At 30.7% G+C, this 22242-nt stretch overlaps 1 protein-coding gene across 3 annotated transcripts in view; it reads right to left on the reverse strand.

Annotated features, from left to right (window-relative positions):
• LOC124369254 overlaps nt 1-22242 on the reverse strand; it is a 276312-nt gene that overhangs the window by 22179 nt on the left and 231891 nt on the right. For all 3 annotated transcript variants that reach the window (XM_046827147.1, XM_046827148.1, XM_046827150.1), the window contains 2 exons: nt 11395-11532; nt 2073-2187 (listed from right to left, as the gene is read on the reverse strand). In XM_046827147.1, coding sequence (XP_046683103.1) covers nt 2073-2187; nt 11395-11532 — 253 coding nt within the window. The remainder of the gene's footprint in view (nt 1-2072; nt 2188-11394; nt 11533-22242) is intronic.

Below are 22242 nucleotides of genomic sequence, written 5' to 3' on the forward strand. Positions count from 1 at the left end.
AATCTGAAACTCGTAACATCCATCTAGGTAGGAAGTTGTGTTGATAGATGATTAGAAACACAGACTACTTATCAAAATTCAATTTAACTAAACTTACGAGCATGTTTAAGAACCACTATAATCTAGGGGACACATTGAAGTCACAGTGATTTTAGTCTGGTGTATAACTTTATAAAGGTCAAATATTCAAAGTTTACTATCTCAGACTAAAATGAATATAGATCTACTTTTTAAATCGGAAGGTTTATTCGTATATAACTTTTTTAATTCCTTGCAAATATAATAAAAGAGTCTCTGGTTCTTCTAGAGAATAGAATTATGCAACATATGTCATGCGTACTCCTTATTATCAGTGGCACGCTCGTAAGGGGGCGCAACCCATCGGTTAAAGTTAATAAAATCGTATGACATTTTACTGATATTTCAGAACGGCCCTGAAGGTTCTTGGCTCTGAAGGTTTCTTTGACTGTCCTTAGGCTGTATGATTTATTGATGTAAGGTCCGACTCTGTTAAGCTAGCCAACTTTCCACCCACCATCATCAAGTCTGTGGCCGTTAATAATCCATATGATCCAGGGCATTCTGGAGGCGGATGTTATCAAATTGCACAATGTGCTGAAAATGATAGTATTATCTTATCGAAATGATTGACCTTACTTTGAAATTAAGACGTTATATTTAAGATTAAGACATAGTAGGTAAACTATTAAGTTTTTGTTTACGATCATATCTTTTTGCTGGACCCTAAAGGGTTTTTTAAAGGTAGGATATTTCTAGGATATTGTGCACTTCGGTGGACTAGACCTTACCTCCTTAGCTTTCATAATCTCTGCTTTTATGCGTTGTAAATATTTTAAGTCATCGTCCCTACCGCTACAGTGGTATTCTGTTCCAAATAGTAAAAGAAGTGAACACTTTGGCTCAAGTATATTTAATCATGACGTTGGAGGACGTGCAAAAATTACGTACGTGAGATACTCGTTAATGCTCCACTCATCACTATGAGCCACAGCATTTCACAGTTCGACAGTTTTGATCTTAGGTAGAGTGAGAATGACAGTGCCTTCTGTACTGGTTTTCTTAAATCATCTGCCTCCTGAATTGAATATGAAAATTATCAAAAAGAAGATGCTTTTGAGACTTCCATGTGTGAGAGACTGCCCCTCTCATTTTATATACAGTTGATATCGGACACATAGTCCTCGCGTCAAGCGTTACGATTCGTAGTGACGCAGTGTCTGTGGCTCTATCTGACAATAGGTGACTGAGACACACAAGCAGATGTCTGACATTGAAGAAGATCACAATAAGAATATCATGGTTTGCGAAAGAGGTGTCTTCCCTGACATTCTCAGTTGGTACTTATAGTACAAAGTTAGTCAATAATGAGACAAATATACAATCACTTGAAACATGGTTGTTTCCGTAAGCACAATTCTTAGTTTGGTTCTAAAATGTGGGCAACTGAGAGGAATCACAAGGGTTCGCCGAGGATTCTGTATGAATGTCAGTGGGTGAATAAAATTACTACAAAAACTACAGCTAAATAAACATATAAATTATAAACTCATAAGAATGTTTGTAATTTGCATGCGCTCCTCGACATTTTGATCCACATAACTATCATGCACCCCCAATGTCAATCTCTTGACTTTAATAGCGGCAAAGTTGTCACAAATTAGTCACAGCTTACTACACTTCCTTGAAGACAATGATGGTGGAAAGGACGATGATTCAGATAATGGTGTTGTATATTTAAGTAGTTTTATCTGCTATTAAGGATCCATCCATTTAATCTAATTTGATCACACAATTAATTAGTTTTTAAATAAACGGAAGTTTAAATGTTAATTTTAATACGATAATGCTCATAACATTGTCGTTTAATCGCTGATCTATTGTTGTAAATTTGATGTAGCATAGTATACATGTAAAGAGCTATTATTAAAATGTTAAAGCATAATATTTCCTCAATAAATATTATAAAAGTATTTTCGTATTCAACATTTAATTATAGACAAGTTAAAATCTTTATATCAACTAGGAAGAATTTAATTAACTAATATACTAACTTGCTAAAAAGACGAAGAACGACGCAGATGATGACAAACATGAGAGCCATAGCGACGAGGATCATAATCATGGTGGGGTCCACGTATCTCTCAGTCTCTGGTGGCTTGTAGATCGCTGCACATATCATATTTATGTCAGACCTTATTTACATTGTAAATTGTTGAACATGCACCTTAACATCTATCTTAGTGATAATGTAAGTATACTTAATATAAAATCAGATAATTCCTTATTAGAATTTGTCGGGAGACTTCAAAGATATTATCCCTTATTTGTACCTCTAAAAAAACAACCAGCCCTATGTAACAGCTATGTTATATACATAAAACACACATAAAATCCACACCTAAAAATATAGTTTTATAAATTTACTGTTCAAACCTTGTCTCGGTAAAAGCATTATATCGGACCGTTCAAAGTGGATTCAGGTAAATGTTTATGGGTGATAGATAGTTAAAAATAAGAAAAATTACAACTGTGTATTATTTCGTCAAAATAAAACGTTCATTTTTGGATAACTTTGTAATAATATCACGTTGAAAACATCTTAAGGTGTGCTTTTTGTTACTGACGTTGTAGAACAATATTTTGAATAATTATACATAAGATTTACTTGCATATTATCAGTTATCACTTGATGAATATACATACTAATAATTGTAAGGAAATGTTATTAGTATTGTTTGTATTTTTCATATTATCTTGAGGTTGGGAGGAACAGAGGGCTAAAAAGCCATAAATCCGCCTAAAAATAAACGTCTTTTATTTCATTTCATACTATACTATATAACGATGATATGACTTAGTTTGATAAGAAAATTATCACACTCAACATGCAAACTTTGTTATACATTATGGCTAAGTTAGACTAAGAATTAGTAACTGTTTAAGTAGACTATGACATCTACTTCCAGTATAAGTGCAGTGATATCTGTTAGACAAATTGGCCTGTCTAAGCCACGAAGCCAAATTATTCTTCAACTAAAAACTTGGTAAATATGGTAAATAATAAAATTATTGAGTTCATACCTTATTGTTTTAATAATTAAAACCAGTAATGAAGTTGCACGTGCTTAACCCTTCTGGTGAAGCAGTTTTATTTTACTAATGAATGTCTCGTCTTAAAGGTAATTAGATTGCGCTGTTTTAGGCGGATTCGTAAATATTTCGTAAACGACAATTTGTGGCAGCATAATTACGTGTTTTCTAACGGCCACGCATGTACATAAAGTCGGTCAGCGATAACATAGTGTCATCAGGACTATTATGAAATGTGCTAATGAAGTGTAGGTATATAACATCAGAGTATAATAATATATATAAATATAGCAAATAATATAGCAGCTGTTAAGGCTAAGTTTTAATTATTCGTGTACAACTCCCTGAACTTCAGCATAGCTTCAATTTCAGTGTATTTTTATAATTATGTATTTTTTCTAACGTTTCTTTGCAAATTCACTAAATAGATCAAAAAGATTACTTTTTTTAAACTACCTAATTTTTCTATTAGCAAAAAAAAAAAAAAAAAAAAAAAAAAAAAAAAACCCGCTACGCAAAAGTAAAACGCTTTAATTAAGAAAAACTGTCTGAATAGTGAATTTTGACTAAAAATATATGGGAATATAGTTTAAATTCTTGGTTTGCATTGATTACGTAATTACGTAATGTCTATGCAATATGCATTGTGTGTTACGAAATTTCGTAACACACAATGGTTCAACTCCAAAGCTTTAAACATTGGTATTTAATATATTTTGTTAATTGACTAAGCGCTTCGATGTATTTGATTGGCCAGGGTAATCACGAGAGTGTCAAAAATAATTATTATAATATTGAAATTATATATTATATTACTTGAAATATAAGAAGTATAATTAAATTCAATGTTACTTTTCATAGAAATAAGGGTAGAAAAGAAAGAAGACTAAGTTTCAAATTAGTCAGTACAGCTTTATGTACATTTATAACCATTGAGGATTATAATTTGTTTTTAATATTGAATTAGGTAATTTATTAATAAACTAAAACATGAAAGTATTAAGAAAACACTAATATATTATTTGAAGGAACACGACCTTATTATCCATTACGGTAGTTAAAGAAAGAAACTAAATATTGTATATCTACTGTTGTACGAGTATATCTATGAATATGGATCAAAATGTTCTTTTAAATTCAGTAACACAAATACTATGAACACAGGATTTCAACGTAATAACACAGGAGTACAAACAATAAACACAGGAAAATAAATAAAACAATGAATGAGCAAAACGCAATAAACTCAGGAGTATAATCGTAAAAAATAAGCTATATTCAGTTTGCAACTTATTGCATTTAACTGGTAGGCAGAACATTTGCTTCAATTTCCTGGTTATATATATTGATATAAAGTTTTCAGAGAAGGATGATTATAATATATTTAAGGTAAAACATCAGGTGAATAGCAATAGAATTAAACCCCAACGTTTCAATACAGAATACTAATACGTTTTAAACATAGATTACCTATGTGCCGCCTCAATTATGCTGAGAATCAAACGAGCTGGGAATTGGGATAGAGTCTGCGTTGGCTGCAACTCGTTTTCAGTACGGCCCAACATGAAAGTCATAAAGCCATGCCCTTTCAACTTACGCTTTGTTAATCCCCCAAACATTTCGCTTAGGTGATATATTGACTGCTTCTGGCTCTACCGATGTGAAAACAGAAAGTGTGAGGAGGAAGGATGATCAGGGCCCTAGTGCTAACCCCTTCCAGGAGAAGGATTTGATATGTTGTCGAACCCATCGGGTCAGTTTAGCTATGTTATGGGTAGTGGACTATGTTATACGTTGGATGAGTCCCCACCATATTATGGAGTTTTTGGACAGTAACTGCTTAGTTGGGTGACCCTAGTTCTGGAAAGCGTCTCCGGAAAGCTCGTGTTTCTTACTTGAAGACTTCCCGAGGATATATAATTTTCCTGAGTATTAAGTTGTATGGAGTACTGCGGCCCGGAAAGACTGATCAACTTTCCGTCTCGCTTACTGTCTTCTTCAGTGCATTCTCTTTCGAGTTTCTTCTTGGGTGTCAAGGCATCCTAACATCTGGCATTTGGGGTGAACATTGAGTCCTTCAGCATGAGGAGAGGTACTCTGGTTGGAGCTTTTAGCCCTTTTTGGAGGGACAGATTTTGCTGTGAATACGGCCTATTTTAAGTGCTGTTACCAAACAGCGCCTGTTGAGGTTAATCAAGCTAACGTTATACTTGATGGTTATTTATTATGTAATTTTTGTATTACTGTAATAGCCGGTGCTTTCAAATGTCTGTGCCTGTAGGGGGTTAAATAATTATGTGTTTATTCCCGCTGTAGTGAACCCCGCTATTAAGTAAGGGACTTTTCTTTCTTATAGTTTTTGACTTGTCGCGTATAAAATGTTCGAGTGAGAGTAGCTTCAGTAAACTGTCTCGAGTCATTTGCAAGGAGGGAGCAAGCACTACTTCCTTCTTGTCTCCCACTAGTTCCCACTTGTCTTATCTAGGATAGTCTTCCGCTACCTTGCACGGTGTGGTAGGGTTACAGCTTGCAGAAAAGGTTGCACCCTTTTATTTTTTACTTAATTTATGTCCAAATTGGAGATAATTGGGATAAAATATATACCATCGTATGAAGAGAGACCTTATCTAATTTTGGTATCAGGGTATATAAAAAGGTTGCTACAGGGCCGAATGTAAGTTTGAGCAACTTTTATGCCTATTTAATGTTTATATGTGTGTCATGACCTATGTTATTCTTTAAACCTTTTATTTTTGTTTTTTAATTAGGCACTCTCCAGTGTTGTAGCTCGCTCGGATGGAAATGGTTTTCATAGTGGTTATTTATGTCTCTTGTATCCTCAGGTAGCCACGAAAACTAAAAGCTTGAATTGCTAAATTTGTTTTTAACTCTGTCCTCTCACAAAATTTATATATCTGTCGTTGTTTGAAGCCGAAGTGTAGGTGCCGGATCTAAATGTTAAGAATGTTATTAATTTTCCTTTATTACGTTCATTGATTAATATATGTTAGTTTATGTTTATGAAAATTTGTTAAAAAATAGAAAGAATTCTCTTTTCACAACAAATTTACGTTATTGGTCTCTTGTCACTTAGTTACGTTGTTTTAAGTTAGTGATATTTTATGGTGGTAATATTATTTAATCTTGTTTAGTTTATTGCCCCTGCCCTTGTTCCTGAAACCTTTTCAAATACTTTTTACGCACTATGTATTTTTGGATATGTTTTAAATTTAACGCCATACAATTAAATTGTTCAAAGTTTTCTTAAAGTGGGTAATGCTTGTATAATTAAGTTTGTGATTGAAAACTGTCATGAATCTTTGTAATATACATGGGGATTTACTCTTTTATGGCATTAATTTGAACTTCAAAGGTAATTGTGTAAAATAAATCCATCATTAAATTATGTATGTTCCAACCTTCGTAATGGTTGCCGGAGAGGGGAGGATTTTATTTTTTTGTAATTTAATTCTTTCTCTCTCTATGCGTTTGACCGACTCCCACCACGATCTGTGGTAAGAGAGGGGTGTTTCAATACTATATCATACCAGGTTTAATTAAGTAGGTTTTATATTTAGGCTCTCATCAATTTCTTGAATGAATTATAATCTTTCTAAGTGTGATACATGGTTTAAATATAAAGATTTGTATTTGAAATAATAAAATAATCATATCATATTTTATTTTCATAAGTTATAAGTATTTAAATGTACAATTTACAATATCAATTAAATATGTACATTTATACAAAATAATATTAAAAGCATTCAGAAATAAAGTTATTATCGCAAATCGAACAATTTAAAATATTAATTTGTAATCATTCAGTAGTTGTAAGTAAAATTGGTAGTGAAATGTGTTACCTAGATATTTTATTGTTAAAACACTTATTTAATCGAAATTTCATAAACTTAAATACACTCTACCAATATAATTATATCTAAGATAATAAAATAAAGAGCCTGATATGGTTTTACCTTAACAAATTATAAATATAATTACATACATTATGTATAGTAAGAACATCTATACATAGAGTTAAAAAAATATCGTCAAGCATTTAGAAATAACATTAGTATTGAACGATTCTAAATATATATTTGTACATGTTTAATAGTCTGGTTTTGTTAATTTTATAAAAAATGTCTAAAATTAGTAAAAAGTGTTATTTAAATGTTTTATTGTTACAAAACTGTAGCCAGGAAAATAATCTAAACAGACAGAGCTACATGGTTTCAATATTATGTATAAGACTAAACAGATCACCCATAATATAGTTTTATTCTAAATACAAATACATTATACATATGTTAAAATGTAGAGTAACAATATTTGTTAGAATATATAAATCAATAAAAAGTACTTTAAAAGTTTATTATTAATTTTTTGAAGTAGTTTCGTAAGAATTTAGTGAAATTTATTCTACATAATTTCTAATTACATTAAACAAAAGATGAGGTGGCACTTTATTTGTATCCTGGACGATTTTGACTATCTGAAAACCCAGGCATGTTTTTATTATGTCTTAAAACATTATGAAGTAAATAAAAAAACTATTTAATAAAAATAAAAAGTGAATAAACAGAACTTTGTGCTATTGTTCCAGAAAAAGTGACGTGTTAAAAGATTTTATCGTAACATAGTAAATCTAGACTTTAACTCACTTATACACTCACTGACATAATTAGAGTACTCACTTTGAAGTGTTCAGAATCACAATTCAGTCAGCCCCAGGTTCCATTTTTCAATTTTTAGAATTGAAAACATATAAACGTTTTCAAATATAAAATTTAGTGGTCGTTTTTTAGTTATATCAAACTCAATGTTGTTTTTGTTAAGATGGATGGGAATGTTCATATAAAATTTCAAGCTTAGAAATTTTTGTGATAAACGATATTCGGCTCAAATAAATCTACTGGACTTTAAATAATCCACATAAAACGAACAAAAATAGCCTGAAACTTCAAAGGAATTGATTAGTCAAATTAAATTAAATAAAGCAAAATCAAACTACTTCGAAAAAAAATAGTTTAAAATAAGGGAACGATATACGTGACAGGATTTAACAAAACATGGGCAGCCATTGAAATGTGTAGACTTTTTGTTGAAGTGTATATCCAATTTTAGGTAATGCCAATTTTAATTGGTCAAGCAAAACCAGCAGAAGTCTAACCACTTTACAAGCGCTAGAAGGGAAAGTGGTTAATGGAAGTTAATAGAGGAGCAGTAGTGAAACTGATCTTGAGTACTAGTGTCTAAGTTAAATAACATAGTAGTCTAAAGTTAAATTCAGGGCGATTTTGCTAGAAGTAAATTGACATTCATTGGTTAGAAAGTGATAAATGACCAATGAATTATTTTGGAAAATTTAAAAAAAGGGTAAATTTAGGGCTTGTAGCCCAGTCTTATACAAATCCACAATATGCTAATAAACTTTAAAAATATGCGTAAGTCATAAAAACTACAACTAAAAAAATTCTAATTAGTTTGATTAAATAGTTAAAAACATTTTTGTTTGAAATTCTTTTTATACAGTAAAACTATAATTTCATTGGAAAATGCATACATTTCTTACTATTCCATTTGTCCTCTAATCTACCCCAACTACGCCATCCTTGACATTTCCATCAATTGAGCTTTCTGGCTGTGCAAAGTGATTTTTGAGTCTCAGCGGACAATGTGGCAAAGACGGAAATTCCAAGCTCGATAAGCAGAGATACACATACTTCATTGTAAGTTTAGGTTCGGTGGCAACGAATGGCAAACGTTGATTAGGTCTTCCCTCGCCATGGTTTCAGAAATAAATTTGAGTTTGTTAACCAGATATGTAGGCTTTCCCGAGGTAGAAGTGCTAAATGGTTCTTAAATAAAGCTCAGTTATTCTGAAAATGTGATAAAATTCGTCTGAAGACACCTCGTACAGCCGTAAAATAAATATTTAACACACACACACACACACACATATATATATACACATATATATATATATATATATATATATATATATATATATATATATATATAAAACACTTTATTGTAAATGATTAAACAAATTTTACGGAAAAGACCAACATTGAAATATATCTCTAATTGCCATTAAAAATGTTCTTACTAGCATACGAATGTTATTATGTTATTAAAACAAAATTATCAAACTCTGTAAAATTATTAGGTATTTAATTTGGAATTTTTTCTTATTTTACCTGAACTCACAACAATCAATGAATTTCCTAAACAAGTATTACTTTTTGTACATATAAGTCAATACGAAAAAAGATAAAAACACAACAAATAATGAAAGACGACTTCATTTTCGCAGCAGTTTTGTGTTATATTGACACACAGAGAGATAGTGCCATTTTTTATTACATTAACTATTAAAGAATTACATTTTTGATACGGAGTTGATATAAATATTAAAAATCCTTGTTGGTTTCCACTTCTCTCCCTCTTTTTATGCAATATATCGCAATACTGTCCATCTCGCCATGTGTGTGTGTGTGTGTGTGTGTGTGTGTGTGTGTGTGTGTGTGTGTGTTTAGAGGAAGAGATTTTACGTCAGTTGCAATTTATCATAAAAAAGACTATCATTTTAGTTGAAGATCTGACCATTAAACAATTCTAAGCACTTTGGTAATTGTATATTTTTTTAGCATATATTGCTTATTATACTTTTTAACTAGTTGCATTGTATACGTCTAATTTTAGAGTACCTACAATAATGGTTTCATTGCATATTTCTAACGTTTCCTCACTGTAGTTAATAATTACATACTACATTCTACTTCTCATTATTATTATTTTAGTTTTTATTCTAGTCGTTCTAGTTCTAGTTTTAATTTAGTTCTTTATACTCTCCTAATTGTATACTGCTCTTTTACATACCTTTTTGTTGTGGAAATGCAGTTTTCTGTAAGTAAATAAATATATAATATAATTTTTTCTCTCGTTGAATTTAACTGTAAGAGTTTCATTTCAGGGTATCATGGTCTGATATGTATTTTATGTATGTGAATGTATAGAACAATAACATAGATGTTAGTTATCACACATAATTCCTAAATACTTTAAGCTCTGCTAAAAGAGTACAAGTATGTGTAATTATTTCTTATTAGACAACAATTTGAGATAGGAAAGTTGAATTAGCCTTCTTGCAACTGCATTTATTTCCAGCATTGTTTTTAAAATTCCCTGTATATAATGGATGAAACCATTTTAATTGTATGTAAGTGTCAGCCTCATCAGTGCATGATGTAATAGTGTGGTCACTGTTCCCACCATATTGCTGTCTGTCGCCAATTAACTGGATGAGTCAATAATATTGCCAACGCCCGAAAGTAATGCTCTCTTTCACAATTCTCTGCCATAAACTCGACAGAATAGTTTTTTACCGTTTATATGTAATAATTAAAATTACCTCTTAACCAACCGATTGGAAACTTTTCTAAGAAGTCTTACTTCTTCAGATCTATTTACTAAAATTATTTTCATCTACCAATTGTAGACAAAAAAATATCAAAGTAGCTGTAGATGGCTGTTACTATCAGGAATCGGTGTGTTCCCAACTTACGTTAGGAATTTGTAAATTACTAGTAGTTTATATAGGCTACAATTTTAGAATAAAATATTTTATAAATTGATATTGTTTCCAATATAAACTGAGTGGAAATGTGTTAAAAATAAATTATATATGGATACAATAGTTTATAAAGGCTACAATTTTAGAATAAAATATTTTATAGCTTGATATTGTTTCCAATATAAACTGAGTGGAAATGTGTTAAAAATAAATTATATATGGATAAAACTCTAAAAAACTGATCATAATTGGGGCTAGTTGGATCTTAAGAAATCACAAAATAATCACTTCACACTGTCATGTATGAAGTTTAAATAAGCCAGATTGTACTAACGTAGTATTACAATCAACGCTCGAACACTTATAACAATAACCATGGATTGTTAACAAAAACTAAAAAAGACAAAGTATTATGTCCTTGAAAATTTATTTTAAAATGAAGAGATTTATATCTGTGGAATTAGTACAAGTATGTTATAAATAAATGTATAAAAGACACTATTGCTGGAAAATTTTTAATTTATTAATTGTGAAATTAAATGATATTAAAGTGAAAACAACCTAATTGTGACAAAATCTATACACGAATATTTTAATTTTATTAGAATAATCAGATCAAATCTTAAGAGAGTCTATTAAAAACAATTTAATATATTTCCATTTAAAACGTCATGTAAGTGTAAAGTTAAGAAATTATGACTTACCTATGCATTCATACTTGTCGTTTTTGAGGACCGGTGTCATCTCGAACCTGCAGGCACAGCGCTCATTCCGGCACTCCGTCTGGATGACGCGCACCTCACACTGTTCGTTGAAGAAACAGGTTTCGTTGATGTTGACGGCTGTAAATGAAACAATTCCATCAGTTATCACTGGCAAAAGATAGATGTATCGTAAATATCGTATGTTAGGGAAAGCGCAAGTTAGAATTGCAATAGAAGTTACAATTTGAATCTCTTACACGTTCATCCCTTTCGTTTTAAATTCAAAGGAAATTGAATGTAAGTGAGGAGGATAGTTTGCGGGGGCTATGAGACATTAGATATACATCTTATTCATGAAAAATCCATAAGCCATTACGTGTGAAAAGCCACGAAGGAAGTAATCAGTGGGAAGCCCGACAAGCTCTGAAGTCTCCCGTATATGAAATTTCATAACATTTTCTCTGAGATTTTTCTTGCATCTTTATTTTATTAATAGATCTTTGTTGTCTTTGTTGTTTATAGACTTCCAAGTAAATGATAATTTAATTTATACTTAAAAAATATAAAATATACTCTCCATTATGTGAAACCTTTGATTATATTAGTTGTATAACTAATATCATCAAAGATAAAACATACAGTACAACGTATGAAATCATGTTTTTTATTTTATTCTCTTTCTGAGAATTATTATTTATAATAAATTGTTTTAAATTTAAAAAGTGTATTCTATTACAAACAGAAAAACCTCTCTGTCATTGATAATCTCCATTGATCTCCAGACCCGCATGGAATGTGCTAATTTGCTTTAAATTATCTCTAAAACAAAAAATGTACAATATATCGACAGAATCAATATTTTTAATGATGAAATTGATATTCTTGAAAGTAAATATTCTGATTTCTATCCTATAAATATTACTTTATAAAATAACATGTTTAAAACCTTAGTGTTATCAATAGATCTGCCTTAAATCTGTACGTGCACTGCGGACTCATCAAAACTATTTAACTTAAAAAACGATCCAAAATGAGTAAAGTAATATTTTTATTGCTATATACTTTGTCTATCTTGCCAACGGCTCACTGTGTTGTGGACTCACTAATTATTCCTTTAAGTAATTATTTTTTCAGTGTCCAGATCAATTGGCATTTGAAAGCAATCCTAACTCACTAACCACATTGCAACATTATTAATATAGTACTTTCACTGGTTAGTTTTTGTCTTATCAAACTAGTAACACAAGTGAGAGTTTTTGATGGCTTCATTAGCAAATTTATCTCACCGATTTTAAGTTAGCAATAAATATAGTTTGGAAATGTTACCGGATTATCGGCAACCATCCTTCCTGAGCTAGTGGTTGCCAACATACACGGGCATTGCCAACAGATATGTTGATAAGTTACTTTTGTGATATATTTTTTTATTTGAAAGCTTTGTACCAAAATATAGAGCACGACTTCTTTCTGTAACAGCATACGAAAATTCCTATAGAAATATATATGCAATTTCCCATAAATGTACAGCATCGGTTCATAATTTATCGTTATAGGTATTGTTGCATATTGTTTTAGGTAGATGGATGATGTTGATTACCATCATTTACCACAAAAGTAAATTTATTAATTAAATATATTAACATATGTCAAGAATAAGGCCTAATTTCTGAAACTAATATTTAATGCACAACTCACAGTTACTATTAATATATATAAATTTATAACCTATTTTTGGTAATATTATCTGAAGCTCTCTCATGTCATATCTCATCTGAATCTATGTAGAACGGCTTTAATATATAAAAGCTTCAATATAAATTGTTGCATAATTTGGATAGTTATTATGGAATTAAAATACAGGAAATATTATTATTAAATAAAAACACATATAAGTTCAGTAATAACATATCAAATTATATTTTTGCTTGTTTTTCTTTACAATTTTTATTTCTTTTAAATTGAAATAAGTTATTACAAGGCGCAGGTTGCCATCTAAGAAGTTTTAAGTGAGAGATGTAATTAGAGGTCTTATATCTCCTTAAACATTATATATATATATATATATATATATATATATATATATATATATATATATATATATATATATAAACTTTTATGAAGACTGAGGTATTAACAAACTTATAATGATTAACTTGAATATTATGTTACATATGCAGTGTACCTCATCAATATTTCCGTTTAATATCAACATAATAAAAATTATAACAAAAGCCTTTAAAATTAAAAAACATTAAAAACGTACACAATCATGTGATAAATAACAAGGAAATGTTTAAATCCATGAAGGGATTATGGTTACTTTCCAAATGGACGTAGCCTTTGCTCTATAATAAAACTCACAAGAGATATGACGATTCTAGTTATTAATGGGCGTATATTTTGTAGTGGCTATATTTGTTAGGCTTGCTTATCAATTTAGACCCAATATGCGTATTGAAATATAGAATTTTGTTTAGCTGTCGTGTGATGATCGTGTAATTATGTATACTGTCGTGTGATGACATATAATTATGTAAGACCTTGCAATAGTTGTCCAAATGTGTATTTTCAGTCTACACGTATTCATCACAATTTCAACAGAAACAAAACCTATTTAAGGATTTAATATTTGGAGACATACTACTCCAGTATTATTGAAATTGTTAAACTTTAAAGAATGGTAATAGTTTAGTAGCTTTTCACTTGGTTTATTTTAAAGCTGTGAAGAATGTCGTGTTAGTAGCTACAAACTAGCCATCGTGTCTGTGCAACAACTAAGCCATGCAGTTTATGCTGCACTATTTGCATTTAACGCAGCCAATAAACCAGATTGCCGTTAACCAACAATAATGCTGCACTTAAAAATGTGCTATGCTCGCTTTTGCTGGTAAACATCTCCATCATGAAAACCAATACTATGGTGGGTTGCTGATTTAGGGCTGTTTTCATACCCGTATAGTCATATGAGGCGTCTAACTACAATTTCAGTAGGATTTACTAGCAAGCCTGCACTTTAGATTGTGCCAATATTATTTAATTGAAATGAACGAACAATTTTTAAATATTTTGCCATCGAGTTTAAAATAAGTTTGTGCATATATCCGGTTTATATTCCACAAAATTGAAATTATTTATTAATGGTAAGCCACCCGTATAGTTGAACGTATCATATATACATATAAAACTTATATAATATATGGCTTCAGAAAAACTATGCACTTAGTGATGATACGTTATCTGTCAGGATAAATGTATTCCCTTTAAAGTGTGTGTTTTAAATTCATTCGTGAATGTATAATCACAGCTAGACAAAGAATTAAACTATCAAAATATGGATAATTAACATAAAGATATACAAACGCACTAATAGTTGACTCTTATTTTACAATGTATTATTTATATTTATTATGTATTTATAATATCGCATTTTAAATAGCTGGAAACCCATTATTCAGCGGTTTCGTCCTGAGGTAGGTATTTACTATATGAACTAATAATTGTATTACATGATTATGAAACCAAAAGAAATTGACCGTCAATTTTCCATAACATTGATAAGCACAGCGTGTCAACGTTACCATTCTACTTGTTATAGGCCTGATAAGACTGGTGAAATGTGAGTTTGCGTCCGTATTTGTCCCTCTAAAAGCCGATGTTATTAACATGTTTTGAATGTATTTGTGTCCACTATCTCAAAATATGATAATAGAAGCTTATGCTTTGAGTTTTTTTTTAATCTCCTATGATGTACTTATTGTGAACACTGTTTCGACATAAAATGTTTCGGCTCTCAAATAATAAATACTTATAGATATGGGAATTTTTATCATGCAAATTTTCGTTATAATCTGCATAAAATGACCAATGATGTTACAAACAACCGTATAAATCACTTAAGGGCATTTTATTACAATTGTATGTACGATTCAGGCGGGTTTGCAGTCGATATGTTTTTTAGAACATTCTATTGTGTATAAAATATATATATATATATATATTGTATATTGTATTGTATATATATATATATATATATATATATATATATTGTAAGAAAATAGTTTTACCCCACAAACTATTAAATGATGTATAATGTTGGATTATTTACATAGAGTGTACCTATATCGGTCAAACAAATTGCAATATTTTTGTTCCAACTACAACCCCACATTTTCTACTCCGAGTTTCGGGGAAATGATCATAAGCAATGTTATATGTTCCCAAGTAACCATACAATAATTCGGCCTTACTATGGAATGCTCCAGTCAGGGTTTCGGTTTAACATTTGTTGGCCGAAGATGGTTATACTCTATGTGGGCCAAAATATTTATGGAATTTTATTGTGTAGCAATGTTTCGTCGCTCATTAATGAAAAAACTGACATGTTAGTTATTATGACTATGCTTGATATTTCCACGTACTTTTCTGCTATCAAGTGTGTCTGGAGGTTTCAACTTCACGTATTTATTAATTTATTATTTGCACGCATATGTAACATTTTATGTTACGCAGATAATAAAAGAAATGTAGTTTCTATCAACATATAAAGCAAAAGTTTCAGATAAGCACTGAAACATAAATAATTAAGTAAAACAATAATAGAAAATATAAATACATTGGATTTAGCCACAATAATATATATATATATATATATATATATATATATATATATATATATATAATATATATGCCTGACTAATTACTGGATATAGTGTTTGAACATTAATGACCGAAAGAGGATTCTATGAATTAATATAATTAGTTACTGAAAGTTATGATTTTGTGACATGAAAGGAAATATGTGTATAACAGAACAGCATGTAATGCACGAATTGAAATTATATTATGAAGCGGTAAGTGTGCCTTGGTGAAACCAATAGTTAATTAATTATAATTTGTACAAGACTGCATAAAAGTAAAATAGAATACCCTCAACTGGCATTATTGTTGATTTTTGATAAGTTTAGGGTGTGGTCAAAACCCTTCCAGACTAACGTTACGTTTACTACGCCCGCCATCGAGCGACAAAATCATGCAATATCGGAGCCACGGCGTGCAACGCAGACCTGACGAAATGAAAATAACACCCTGAAACGTGACCAAACGCGTGTTGCCTCGTTCCAAACACGCACGGTTCATGGCTGCCGTCTACGGGTCAAGGAGAGGACGTATAATAAGTACGTCTCAGAAAAAAAGAAGTGGGTCAGCTTCCTCCTCGTTCAAACGATTTAAAAGTGATAATACCGTGTTATGTATGTTTTCCAAAATTAATTGAATTAAATGCAGCATACTTCTTAAGAAGACATTGAGTAAAAATTTTCTTCAACAAGGAGATCACCCGACATTCCCTGACTCCCTGACACGAAACAGTGTTTTATACAATATATATATATATATATATATATATATATATATATATATATATATATACTAGAAGACCCGACAGACGTTGTCCTGTACACGTTATAAGAATTTAATTATAGTTAATTAAAATTACAGTATAGTATCGGAACTGGCCAACAGAATTTAATTTATCTAAAATACTAAATAAGTATTCCATATAGGGCTGAAGTATAATAAGTGGCCACCATCACAATCGAATTATAGATATTTCTGAATAGCCTATCTAAACTACTAAAATGACAAACTGAATTAGATTATAGTTATTTAAAGGCTGAATTATAATAAGTGGCCAACATCGCAATCAAATTATTGATATTTCTAATTAGCCTATCTAAACTACCGAATTTTATTATCTTTATATTTCTTGTGTGCGTGTGTATGGAGCTAAACTCCTCCTAATTGGGTGGACCATCTTGGAATGTTTTACATTGTATCCAGCAGAATGCGCTACGATCACAGTTTCAAATGTTTTCTATTTTAATTCCAGGTTTTCCTGACAGTTTGTGCTGCTATCAAATATGTGTGTTGCTTTGTAACATTGTGTAATTATTGTGTGAGTGCTAATTGTAATAATACATTAATAGAGATTGAAGATGTTTGAAGTACATAAAAAAACTATAGTCATTCATTGAAGTTATTGAACTAATTTTGAAAATTTATTGAACGAAGTAGTATATTGGTCGCATAACCTAAGTAGCATACAAATCAAAAGGTTGTTTTTCTATGTGTGAATAACTATTGTTAACAGTTTGGTCACATAAGTTCAAATTAAGTAGCATATAAATCACATGATTGAATAACTATTCGTCCTCTTCCACAAAGACGTGGCATTTTTCTGTAAAAATAAAATTCTGTATAATAGTACACAATGAATATGAGTAACTTATTCAATATGTAATTTTAATTAAGTAACTTCTAGATAAAAATGTATAACAACATAGACTACAGTATCTAATATACTAAATAAGTATTCCCTATAGGTCTGAAGTACAATAAGTGGCCACCATCACATTCAAATTATTGATATATCTGAATAGCCTATCTAAACTACTAAAATGACGATCCAAATTATAGTTATTTAAAGGCTGAAGTATAATAAGCAGCCACCATCTCAATCGAATTATTGATATTTCTGATTAGCCTATCTAAACTACTGAATTTCATTATAGATATTTAAAATTACAGTATAGTATCAATATATATATATATATATATAATATATATATATATATATATATATGTATATATATACATATATATACAGAGTGAGTTTTATGTCCTGGCATACCTGGATATAATTTAAACGGCCGAGATATCTATGTGAAACCTTGACCCTACCTATTATAACATATTTTTTTAATTTTTCAAGTTGTTGAAAAATTTCCCCCCTTTTCTAAAGGGGGTGAAGGGGGGCAACTAAGCATTTTCAAATACAAACCCCTATCATGTGACCCCTCATTTTAAAGGAAATAAAAAAAGAAATCCAATAATGCAAACTAGAGGACTCTACGTTTATTGTAACAGAATTTATGACAAATTTACAATAATAAAATCATTAACTATCTTGTCCAGTTTATCGTAACATGAGTCAACACTAACGCAAACTCTAAAAACAGTTACCTGTTTTAATGTAGCAGGTGTTCAAACTGTTTACCTTCGGCTGTTTGACAGTGTGCTAGACGTGTGTAAAAACTCGAGACAGCATTCAAAAAATGATCTCTAGGAATTGTTTGAGATAAGTTCAAAATTCTTTGCGTTAAGTCATGGACGTCAATTGGCTTTGTTTTGTAAACCAGATATTTCATGTAGCCCCAAAAAAAGTAATCAAGTGGGTTAAGGTCAGGAGACCTTGCTGGCCACCTTTTTGGGAAGACATTTTTTAGATATTGTCGTACTTCAAGACCATAGTGTGGTGGTGCTCCATCTTGTTGTAACCAAATGTTATCAGCTTCTTGTCCAAACATATTTTGGAGTGCAGGCACAATCTGGATTTCAACGTTTATACGTTTATTTTAACCGATTTTATGACAAATTTACAATAATAAAATCAGTAACTGTCTTGTCCTGTTTATCGTAACATGAGTCAACACTAACGCAAACTCTAAAAACAGTTACCTGTTTTAATGTAGCAGGTGTTCAAACTATTGACAGGTAATTTACTTTGATCCCATCTATAATCAAGGTCAGACCTTTCTGTAACAGTACACAGGACTGTAAACAGTCGCAGAGTTAAATAATGAAAATAATAATTTTACATCAGCCGCGTTCGTTAAGAAGTCGCTCTTGAGCAATAGAGAAAAGGCATTAATAATCGCGCTAAAGAGGCCCCAGATTACTCCCTTGTGCTACACCAGATTACTCCCTTGTGCTACACCAGATTACTCCCTTGTGCTACACCAGATTACTCCCTTGTTCTGCACCAGATTACTCCCTTGTGCTACACCAGATTACTCCCTTTTGCTACACCAGATTACTCCCTTGTGCTACACCAGATTACTCCCTTGTGCTACACCAGATTACTCCCTTGTGATACACCAAATTATGTATTAAAAGCTCAGATTTATATTACAGAGACGATACACAAACTGGCACCTAACGATCTAATTATTATCCATACCAAACTATTTATGTAGCCATTAACATAAAATAAGGTTTTTTGTTGAATTATTTAGAAAAATCATTATAAATAGAGCTAATTTGAATGTTTTCATACCGAATTTGGCGTTAATTAGTGTAATTAACTTAATTAGTTTACAGTTACACAATATTGTACAAATACAATTTAGTTTTGAATTTTCTCCTTTCCTTTACGAAATAATTTAAAACATCTATGTAATGGTTAAAGAGACGAAGCTATAGCAGCTGTGCTATTTGATATGGATTAGAACCTGTTTGTACAAAACCGATTTCTCACTTATTTTCGAAAAGCAGACTGGACCAACCTACCAAATAAAATGTAAAAGGACCAACCCATATATAATATTATGTAAGACATCTTTGTAATATACTTCAAAGTAGACTAACCTGTACGGTGTTTTTATGTTAGTTAGCTGTTTTCTGTTTGGAAAGTTTTGCGGAAACATAAAAAACACAAATAAGCCAAGGGGGGCTTTACTTTACAACTAAAAAGAACTGACCCAGATTTTCAAAAAGTGAAAACGATAAAATAAAATTTAAATCTATTAACAATGAGCAGTGAAAAACTGTATTAACAAACATATTATGCTTACCTAAAATGTTAAAGTATGACAGAGAAAAGTTAATCCGCGTACGTGGTTTTTAACTGTAACGTTAAATATATGAAAACTTATATTTTGGGTTTGGTTCAGTTTGTATTTTAACCATTCTTCACTATTTAAAGACGTTATGCTACTATTACAGTTTTCTATGTTCTTGAATTTTTACTTTCACGCACATCTGTTAATTATGCAGTAGAAGAATATTTGTTGTGGCAGTATGGTATAATTATTTTCAATATGTTATACAACAATGTGCTAAAAATATATTACACAATTTTTTAATTTATACAATAATTACATAAGCTTACCTGATTCAACATGGTAGTAAGAATTATGATATACTAACATAGCTCGTGTAATTGATAAAGTCAGTATTCAGGTGATAGTTAAAACACATGCTCATTACCTTATACTGCTATGTTAAGCTTTGATGGATGAGTCGTATACATTTTTAACTTATGTATTAAAGGTTATTAAAAAAATTGTGTAAAGAAAAGTTTGAATAATAGCTAATACTGGAGATAGCCAAAGAAAATCTTGCCATAACAAATTCAATAATAAGGCAATCTAGTTTAGTTGTTGGAATCGTGCAATTCACATTGAACTCAGAGATTAGTTTAACCAAATATTACTACATAAATAATTTAGGTGTAATAAGGAAACCCTGAAATAAAAGAAATAACTTAGCACTATTTATAATAGATATGCTTTGTGAAGCATAAGGCACAAGCACAAAATCTTGCTTATTACAACCAACATATTTTAACCAAGCATTTAGGATTGGAGGAAACTGCGTGCAACTACAAAAAGCCCACTGTGAGATGTGCATATAGATATTAATGCTTCTCTGCTGACCATCATAACCCTTTAACTGCACCATACCAAACCTTCAAGAAGTAAAAAGTCTAAAATATAAATTTCAGAATATATGTAAAAATGAAGATTACCAAAAGACATTTACTTCATCTAAATATTTCATCCTTTGGGAGAAAATGGGTTAAGGATAGACTTTAAGGATATGTAGACGTAGCGCTATAAATACGAAATAATCACATGTCTTAGCAACAAATTTAGACATAGTGATAAAAACTAATAGACAAACAGTGAACCAAACGGTATATATACATTTAAGATGAACAGTTTGTTCTTACTTGTTTAGTCTGAGGTTCATAGCGACAAGAAGCTCTCACATCGTCTGTAATGCTCTAATGTTTGTATGCTTAATTGTGACGTTAATTTGAAAGCCCTAGTGTCTGAGTTGGGCTGGTCGTTTTGTATGATATATCACAAGATAATAGACCCGAGAAAATTATGTCTGGAAACTATGGATTCGTTCTCTGAAATTTTGCAACCCAGCAGGAAATTATACAGTCCGGTTTCATATTTAATTAAGAAGGCGTACACAGTAATGTTGACCTTTTAATTACCTCCTCCCACTTATCTTCCTCTTATTAAGTGAGGAGTAATTCAGGTGGTAGCTACATTCAGCTTCACGTTTAGACGCTTCCTAGCCTCTGTTATACAATGGAATATCATAACGGTTTTGATAGTTTGATTTAGTCCCAAATAATGTTAACTATTACAAATTGCATAGGTATAAATTTAACGAGTCAAACCTTATGAAACTAAATATTAAGGTTATTAGCACCGATTGGTTTTCAGTAAATTAAAATGATCGTTTATTAATAATAAAATTAAAACTATCTAGCTGACATGATCTCTGTGGCTATTGCCTTAAATAATGTCTGAACACCTTGAAAGGCAGGAAACTATTTATAGAATAAATATTTAGCATTCCTTTTTCCCCTTGATAAAACAAATAAAGCGTTTGCAGCTCTATTATACATTAAAAATACACTAACAGTATAATAATTAATCTTATCTTAACTTACGATTTAGCCATGTTTCTGTCACCTAAAAAATCAATCGATATTTTTAAAATTTATTTATCTTACATTCAGCTTAAAATAAAAATGTGAAACTTTGGAGTTGAGGAATTAGTATCTTTTTTAATAGATAATTTAATAAATTACTCGCAAATAATATCATACAACCCTACAGCATGCACCATCTATGTAATTCCACATTAAAAGTATAAGCATTTGCAAACAATTTCAAATGTTGAGATATATAGGAACATTATTGTAGGCTGTTCTGAGTTCCGGGTCTATTTCATTGAAAAATCTGATTATTTATTTTCTATTACTTG

The sequence above is a fragment of the Homalodisca vitripennis genome, chromosome X (assembly GCF_021130785.1).
Source record: "Homalodisca vitripennis isolate AUS2020 chromosome X, UT_GWSS_2.1, whole genome shotgun sequence".
NCBI classification, from domain to species: domain Eukaryota; kingdom Metazoa; phylum Arthropoda; class Insecta; order Hemiptera; family Cicadellidae; genus Homalodisca; species Homalodisca vitripennis.